Here is a 9,297-nt window from a genome sequence, read left to right on the forward strand (position 1 = left end):
CTTCTAAATACACAACATATTTGCAACTTCAGGCAAAGGGCGTTCGCAGCAATGAAGCTCTGCTAATGAGAGCAACCCTGTGCTTAGTGGGAATGCTAATCAATTAGACACGCAGTGCATTAATGATGTTCTTTGCCTAATTAGATTAGCAAAACATGAGCACAGCCACTTTTTTTCCTTCTAACTTGGGCCCCCCCAAGGAGCAGCACCCATCTGGCTGTGGGGTGCTCAGAGGGAGGCATTTCCCCAGGTACCCTGGGTGAGAGCAGCTGGGTTATGCCTGTACCCTTATAGCCCTCCATGCCCACCCCAGGGATGGGTAGAAGAGCATTGAAGGAGCAATGCAGGAAGATAATCTGGTTGTCCCTATAGCTTTTATGTTATGGAGGCTGAGGGCAGAGGTTTAGCAGCTCATCTGGCTGCTCTGGAATGCAACCCCAGCACCTATAGAGCTGGAGCGTGATGTTTGGGTGATTCTCAGGGAGGACCAGATGATCTCCAGCTTCCCCACCATTCACAAGGGATGTAAAACCCAAGTGGGCATTCCCATGAGCCATCCTACGTGAAGCTATCAACATTTCCACAGTAACGGTAACAACAGGGGTTGGAAAAATGAGATGAGGCTTATCTCTAAGAGCATCATTTGATTCAGAGCAAGAAGCGGATAAGATGCCAGAAACGCTCACGAGTCCAGAATACTACTGACCTGTAAAACATGGAATCCCTGAAAAACATTGATAAACTGTCCCAAATCTTTATCAGTTTTCTTCCTCGTTATCCTATTTATGCAGATGCAGGTGACACACTGCTTAGTGCCCAGCTCCCCAGCACAGAGGGAAAAGGAAGGAAAAATGCTGCAACGTTTTAATGAGGGAATATTCTTAAAGCACATCCAAATGAAGTTAAAAGAATGATAAAAACCCAAATAATCTTCCCATTTTGCTGGTTGGGAATTGCCAATTATCATGTAGAAAAGGGGGAAACTTGTTTTAACATAATGTTAAAGTAAGAAGTGTTCAAGACCAGGATGGATGGGGCTTCGAGCAACCTCATTTAGTGGAAGGTTCCCTGCCTGTGGTTGGAATTGGATGATCTTTAAGGTCCCTTCTGACCCAAAGCATTCCATAATTCTATGATCAACCACAACCAGAAAGTCCCACATTGGGTTTCTTTAGCAGCTTGGGCTGCTCCTGAGGAGCTGCCACACTTCTGCACTGGGAGAAGCATGTCTTTGAAAAGCAAGTTAGATGGACAACTCCTAATTGGTCCTGTTTGACTTGAAAAAGCACAAACTTAACAGTGCCTAACTACCTTTTGCCTCAAGTCTGAATGTTCCAGCACAATTCTCTGTATTCCCATGCAATGCCAGCTGTTGGCCTGCAATAGCAAAGAGGTACAATTTACGCAGCTCATTTACTTGTGGCTTCAGCACAGCAAGTGCCACAACCTGCACTTGAGCTGCTATGGACTCATTGCTCCATAAAAGAAACTAGTTAGTATTAATAGACATTTGGCACCTCTGTATGAGAGCTGACAGCATAAATTCATCCTTTTTTGGTGCATCGAGCTCAACCCTATTGCTTTATTGCTTTTTCTTCCCTACAGTAACATATAAATTAGTGTCTGCATCTCCCAAGGCAAATCCACCAACAATCCACCCTTAGGAATGAAGACATGCAAACGTGACTGGTAGTTTACTTTCCCTATTAAAATGATTTTCATAGATATTGTTTAGGTGACAACTACTGAGCAGACTTTATCTGCAGTGCAATAAAGGCTCAGATAGCTTGTAATTTTTAATTCTTCCCTCTGCTGAGCTTGAAAGTTTTAGCTGTGATTTCATCAACTTCCAAAGCGTTGCTCCCCTTGGGACAGATTCTGTACTTTCGAAGCAGAGAGCTAGAATAGTAAGAGATCTCATTTTTCGTATTAGTTCGAACCAGGGCACATTAGTATGTTGAACATTCATGTCTAAAGCTACAGTTTCTATAGTTACTAGTGCATTAGTGTTTCACTGAACTACTGCAATACTAATTTTATAGTAGCTCTACTTCGCTGTTGCTATAAGGGTAGGTTTGTAAAGAGAGTTCCTCATGTTGCCTCATGTACATACTTCTAGGAGGTTTCTCAGGACCCTCTGGTTAACTGAGAGTGTTACTTGGTATTGAAACAGGCAAGATACAACAGTTGAAGATTTCAGTGTGAAATTTAGTCTTCTGTGTGTTTCTAGGTAATTGAATAGAGGCTCCCTGGCTGGAGAAGAAACACAGCACCTCATCAGAAGGAGCAGAATGGCCTTGCTTTCATCTTCTAAAATAACTGCTTATGGGTCAACATGAAAACTTGATGGAAGACAAGAACATTTTGGCATTTATTCTGTTCCAGAGGTAATTATTTCAGCCACAGAAAATGCCAGCACATTCTGATCCCTCGGATCTCCTCTGATAGAAATCCAGCACCACTCCCATAGCAGAGCCTCAGCCACCCCCCACACCTCCTGGCCACCACCACGTTTGTTGGGTTCGGTCTGCCCAGGCTGATAGAACACACACATTTCATTTGCCACTCTAACGCTGTTGGATTTTAAAGCAAGCCAGAGAACTGATCAATTATGAGTCTGACCCAGAGCCCACCAGGCTCAATAAAAGTTTTCTCACTGAGTTCAGCTGGACCAGAGCACCCTGGGGTTATTGCTGTGCTTCAAAACAAGCATCCTTTGTAACCACAGGTAGGCTTTTCTGCACAATAAAAACAAATAAAGATCTCCTGTGGGGATGCAAAGATTTCAGTCTCCTGTAGTTTAATTATTTTTTCACTTCTGTTCCTCACACTCAGTTGACTTCAGTCAATGCAATTTCTGTCCTAAGCAAGAGGAGATTCAGACCCAAGAAACCTAATAGTGCATAGGCAGAACAACACTGCTTGGCCTTGCCTAACCAAGGGAAGATTTTGCTCTTTGCGTCACTCAGGGTGCTCTGGTGCTACCACATACCCCTCTGCCAGGCTGTGGGAGCTCCACTGCTTCCCTCTCACAGCCTTTACTCGCCTTCACAGTCAGTTATTAGGTCTTTACAAGTCATGTTTTCCAGAAAGCCCAGCATCTCCACTGCCCAAGGCTTTCCCAGTGAAGGGGAAGGAGCTGCAGAGCTCCAGCCTCTGACCCAGGAGGCGACAGCATCCCCATAGCTCTCCCTTCCACCCAAACCCATGCTTGCTTTCTATCTTCAGCTTAGTGACAACACAACAACCACTGTGCACGAAGATGGAGGGGCATGAGCACAGGTTACCCTCCAAACAGAGGTTAAACACAAAGGTGAATCCGGAGGGCACTGCAGAGAAGGAACACTGCTGTTTTGGGAAGCGGAGCTGGGGGTTTTATCGTCACCTTGCTCTGTGAGGATCAGGTTAATAGCAATTGCAGTGATCACATTTTGGGAAAGAAAAATCAAAACAGGGGAAATACAGAGATAAAACCTGCCTTTTGAGTTACAGCTCAGAGCTATCCATCCCTGCTTGGGAACGGAAAGCTTTGAGTAAGAATTTATCCACTTTTGTAAAAATAATACAGCTTTTGTCTGTGAATCTCACCTATTGCAGAACTTTCTGATTACACCTTAGATCTATTTACCCTGGAGATGTTTCTACATGCTAAAAGTTTACCTTGGACATTATTCAGATCTTATAAAATGCATTTGCTGTTTTGCTGGTCAAACCTGGCATCCAATGCGCTGCTCTGCTCTCGTCCTCTCCATAAAGCAACGAGAACCTGCTTTTAACCAGTGCACAGAGATGCTGGGAAAGGGATGCTGAAGCAAACCCGTCTCGGCCGTGCTGCTGTCTCCATTGCCATCTAGTGGCACCGGGGCCATGGTTCCCTCTCCCCCGCCCCCCGCCAAACTCTGACCCATGGTGATGGTCAGGAAAAGGGTCTTGGCCACCCCTGGAAAAAAAAAGGGGGGTTTCTTTCTTTTGATGCAACCAAAACATGCCAGTCATTTTTGTTCTTTTATTTTTTCCCCTTTCCTTCCACCCCTTTTCTTTTTTTCCTTTTATCCCTTCCTGAATTATATTAATCTAAGTATAAAAAGTGAATTACCAGTATTTGCTCCTGTTCCCACCCCTGGCAAGAAGGCAGCTGGGCTGCTAAGAAGGGAAGCCAAGGGAGGGCAGCTATGGGGATGGAGAAGCATCGAGGCTCTTCTGCACACCCAGACATAGAAGAAAGGCCATAGCAGCAGTAAAAGGGTAGGAAACTCTGCAAAAACCATCTGTGCATCACAGTCAAAGCTTTTCTGTCATTTTAAGATCTCCAGGAAGCTTCCAAACAAACTCTTCACTAGAGAAAAACAGCTTGCTGACTGCCTGGGGTTTTGTCTACAAATAAATAACATTCAGTTCTTCCTGCTTGGACTCCCTCTGGGTGCTCATTTGTTTTATTTCCCCGTGGCTTTTCCTCAATACCAACCACTGTTTCTTCGTATTCTTTAACAGCATGAATCACCCTTTAAACAAACCATAGATGACACAGGACTTCAATCTCCTTTGAGTAATGTAGGTCTGAGAGAAACTGTGTGGCTTTAACAGGGTTGGTCTGCGAGTAAAGGAGGGCAGCGAAGGTATTATCTTCCCTTGTCTATTCTTCTTCCCCAACAACCAAAACCCTTATTTGCCTTCAAAACAATTATCCTCCATCCCAGGAGGAGAGGGTAAGTCAGTAGGAGACACCAGCCACAGTGTCTCGATGTCACTTTCTGTCCCATCAGTCAGACAATGCTACCTGCAGCTCCTGCATCCATGAGGGGCTTTACTAACGCTACAATTTAAGCACAAACCTGAATCCAAACTCCTCCTTGGAGCACCACGGTGACCTGCAGTGAAGCCTGGACCTCATGGCACGGACCTGACCCCATTAAAAGGGGACTCCATGGCACGGGCTTCCCAGGCAGCATGAACGCAGCCCCCTCCTGCAGAGAACAGTAGCTTGGAAAGGATCACAACTGACAAAACACACACACACAAGTACCTGTGAAATACTGATTATATTTCTATGCTTTGATAGCAATATAATACTTCATATGAGACTGGGAAACATACTTTCAAACATTTTAAGTTACCTGTACACCTAACATAACCTGTTGTTGCTGCTTACTTAGATCCGTGACTTACCAGTCCCACAGCAACATCACCAATGCCCGGAATCCCACAAGCTTGTTTTTTGCTCTGGAAACAACACACTCGGATAAAGCTCTTTTTATAAACACTACAATTGCATTGCAATATCCATCTAGGTATATATTAAGAAAAACTTCTACCTTTCATAAATACATCATACATAAAATCTGCTCCCAAAATACATTCACACATTTTCTCCATCTCAGATCCCTGCTTGTACCCAAAGTGTCTGTAACCTGGGAAGGACAATTGCTGGGCAAAGCCTGGCAACAGGTTGCTATTTGCAGGTGAGGTTGTGAAGATGCCTTTGGTGGTTGGGTGGTATTGGAGTTTAGTCCTGCATCGGTGGGTCTAATCCTGTCTCCCAGGAAAAACAGGGCTTTTCTGCACCCTGTGCTCCATCAAAGCTGCACCAGCTGCCCTTGTCCAAGTGGCCAAAAACCATCCTCCATCTCACCTTCTTGTTTTCCAGCAGTTACTGGAGATGATAAAGTGTCAACCGGCACTTGACAGAGGCTGGAAAACAAAGGCTTTAGAAGCAGGAAGGTCACTAACTGGTGGAAGGGGATCTGTGAATGGAAGAACCTGCTTTCGTGACTCAACCATGCTCCCAGCACCACCATCCTTGTCTGCAACAGGAGCAGCTTTGCTACCGCTCTGAGAGTTGGTCATTTGCTAACAAAGGAAACAAGTGCCCATCCCGTGCTCATTTAGGAAAGCATAAATACACAAAATATACAAAAACATCTACAAAGGAATCCTAAGTAGCCGCTGGCACTAAAGAAGCACCAGTTTTGCAGCTCAGTAACATAGGTCCGGTCCCCATGAACGGGGCTTATACAGTATAGGAATCCAAGGGCTGGCCACGGCCCTCCCCTGGAGTTGTACCTGGATTGTGTGGCTGTGCAAATACAGGCATTCTAAGCACTAACCTCACCTGATCTGGGTTGAGAAGGAAACCAGACATACACCCACCCAAATTCCACTTTTCCCCCTCAGAAAGGTCAATATTGCAAGTGCTCATTCAAAGGGAACACTCCCCTCTTTACTTGCAAACAGGCCAGTTACAAGCCAGCATCCCCTTTCCACAAGGCAATCCTTGGTTGGGGCAAGCTATCCCTTAAGCTAACAGTCTTGAGATGAATTAAATTCATTCTGACTTTTCTCATCTACCCAAACCCAATGTCTTTACAGAGCAACCCAAGAAAAGCATTGCATAGATCTGTGTCTCGTGCCTTCCCGCGCCCAACAAACAGCAAGAAGTAAGTTCAAGTTTCACACAGTACGTTACAAAAGGCATCACCTTTAAACAAAGCAAGAGAAAAAGAAGCATCATCACGGTGTAAACCCTGCAGTGAAATGAGGCAGTGAACGTACAGTGCTCGGCAGCTCCTGGGGATGGCTGCCTGTAGTGTACTGAGGAATCTGCTGGCCAAACTTCCCCTCAAACCCATCTCCCACCTTGCAGTCATCTGAATTTGCATAAGTAGATATCCTGCTCCTTAACAAAAGGAGCGATGCTGTGTCACAGAAAGGAGGAGGACACTGTCTGGGCCATCTGCTTTGCATACAGTAGTTTAAGGGCCACGTTGTCCTTGCTGCAATGCAGACTGCAGGACACCAGGGCTCTTCTCAGGTTTGGGAGGTCTCCATAGAAGTTTTGCTACAGTTGGCTTTATATTTAAGATATTAAGGCCCAGACCCTCCGGTGGTTTAAACCCCACATGCTCCATTGGAGTTACTGGTGCTTATTTCCACAAGTGGAGAATGTGGTCCTGGCTTGTCACAGACATAGAATTAAGCTACGGTAGCCCTTGATTTAAATAAAATTAAATAACTGCATATAGCATCAGCGCACAACTTTAAATGTGCTTCTGCTGTTAAGAAAATAGCAAGCACACCAGTGGTTGATTAAATTATTTATCTTGAACTAAAAAAAAAAAAGTGATAATATTACTATTAAAAACCCCTCAGGACAGCATAATGTCCTTCTCATTGTATTTTCGAGACCAAGAAAGTCACTTGCATGTGTACAGTGCTATATATCCTCTCCAGCCGGCAGTGAGGGTTTGTGCTCCTGGTGGTTCCCGTGTTCAGATGCATCCGAGCTGCCTGGAGCTGACTCTGGTGAGGGGGGTTTGTAGAGTAAACAGGCGACTAGGAAGAAGGTTGTCCCGAGCACCTGCAGCATGAAGACATCCCGTTATGCTCTGCTCATCCCAATCCAAGAACCCAGCCCTCATTTGGAATGAGATTTGCTGACCAGGCTTTGGGGAATAGATGCTGCTCAAGAGCAGCCTGTGCAGCCGAACAGCACACAGAGCCAGAGAGGGTAAAAAGCTGAATGTAGCCAGCCCCATAGCAATGGGACAGTGAGAATTTGGAAGCTGTCCTGCCCCACACAGACACCTGAGGCACAGTGCTGTGTGGACCAACACCGCCTGAGCTGTTTGCTGAAGGCTTTTGAAAGCCTCTTTATCACAGCAACTGCTAACATTACTACCCAGGGCAAGTGCTTATTTGGGAGCAGTTAAAATAATGGGTTTCAGCTAGTAAATAAGAAACACAGAGCTAAGCTCTCTTATTTTCTAGCAGTGATCTGGGAAAGGTTATTTACAGCCTGCCCACAATGCCATCCCTCACTCTCCCTAACATGCTGCACTTAGATATTTTTGCTCCATTTTTAGCAAAAATCACTTTGGTAACTGTTGTGAGAAGAGGACATATTTCATATGGTGCAATGGAAGCTGTAAGCCTAGAAAGTAATGGGAATTTTAGAGAATGATGGTGCCTGGAGCACGATTACCTGGCAAGAAGCAAATGGAGCTTTTGCCTTCCCCGAGAACATTTTGTGTGTGAAGGGAGGAAGATCAGAACAACCCAGTTTTGTAAAATCCTCTCACATAGCAATTGAGATATTAGGGCCCAGATATCCCCTAGAGAGCTGCTTGCTTTATCAGAGAGTGAAGTTAAAAGGCAGCATCACCTTGTAGACCAGTCCAGCGATGAGGGTGTATCGGCTCATGGCTGAGTTCTGGTAAATGTAGCAAGACCCTTGCTCGCCACACTGGTCCTGCCAGAGCAAGCAGGATTTATCAATCATGGACCCAAAGGCAATGGGGCCAGGGATGCCTCCTGTGGGAAGAGAGAGCGGACCTTTAAATCGGGCAGCACCTACACACCAGCCTTGCAAGATGCAAGGTGCTTGCAGAAAAACATCAGGCTCTGCTTAAGCAAACCCATCCTGCAACATCTAGAGCCATAAGGTATCCAAAACATGCTGAATTTCAAGACCTGAGAGCCCAGTGGGTCTTTTGACCACCCTGACATATGTCTCACACAAGAGCCAAAGGACAACACAGGAGCTTCAGTGCCTCTGCTCCTTTTTTTCTTGCATGTCGCCAGGACATTGCTCCTCTATCTGATCTGTGGTGTGTTACAGAACCTTTCATTCAGTTTGCAAATCACATGCAAAGAGAATTAGGTTTTTCTGAATGACAGCAAACAAGAGGAAGCATCCTCCTTTCAACAGTGTATATCCTGACCTTTTTTTCCCAACCCAATGTTCTATTCTAAGGTAACAGCTTGGCACATGGTCCACAAAGCCAACAAACCACACTGATGCACAAGTTCACTCTGTTCCATACCTAGCGTTCGTACTACAATCCACTGGATCCCGAGTGCAAATGACCTTTGCCTGTCAGAGACACACCTGGGGAACAAAAGCAGACTGTTTAAAAATGCTGTCAGGCTGCATGGCACCTCCCTGCAACACCATGCACCATGGTCCAGCACTATTGGGACCTCCATCCCCTCTCTGGAGATCAAGGTTCACCACAGCGCAGTGCTCCCCTGCACTGCTGTAAACTTGGACAGATGTGTATGTCCCATGTCAGAGGACAGAGCTGCCAAATTGATTTTCCAGCTAGACATAAAAAGGAATTAGTCCTGATGTCTCCAGACAGACAGTAACAAGGTGGTTCCCACCTTGCTTGCCCCATGAATAAGCAGAGGTCGATGTTGGGGCTTCTTACAGCATTGGCAGAGGATGAAGAGACTGTGCTTACCGCAGAGTGGCTGGCAGGGCAGGAAAGGTGCTCCAGAAGGGGAAGAGGCGCACGCCCG

At 45.6% G+C, this 9,297-nt stretch overlaps 1 protein-coding gene across 1 annotated transcript in view; it reads right to left on the reverse strand.

Annotated features, from left to right (window-relative positions):
- Positions 1-6,884: 6,884 nt before the first annotated feature.
- SLCO4A1 (solute carrier organic anion transporter family, member 4A1) overlaps positions 6,885-9,297 on the reverse strand; it is a 12,742-nt gene continuing 10,329 nt past the window's right edge. The window contains 5 exon segments of the mRNA XM_010018163.1: positions 6,885-7,354; positions 8,159-8,307; positions 8,820-8,884; positions 9,240-9,292; positions 9,295-9,297. The exon segment at positions 9,295-9,297 is cut by the window's right edge and continues 132 nt beyond it. Coding sequence (XP_010016465.1) covers positions 7,211-7,354; positions 8,159-8,307; positions 8,820-8,884; positions 9,240-9,292; positions 9,295-9,297 — 414 coding nt within the window. The 3' untranslated portion in view covers positions 6,885-7,210.

Source organism: Nestor notabilis, unplaced genomic scaffold (genome assembly GCF_000696875.1).
Source record: "Nestor notabilis isolate BGI_N333 unplaced genomic scaffold, ASM69687v1 scaffold9187, whole genome shotgun sequence".
Taxonomy (NCBI): domain Eukaryota; kingdom Metazoa; phylum Chordata; class Aves; order Psittaciformes; family Psittacidae; genus Nestor; species Nestor notabilis.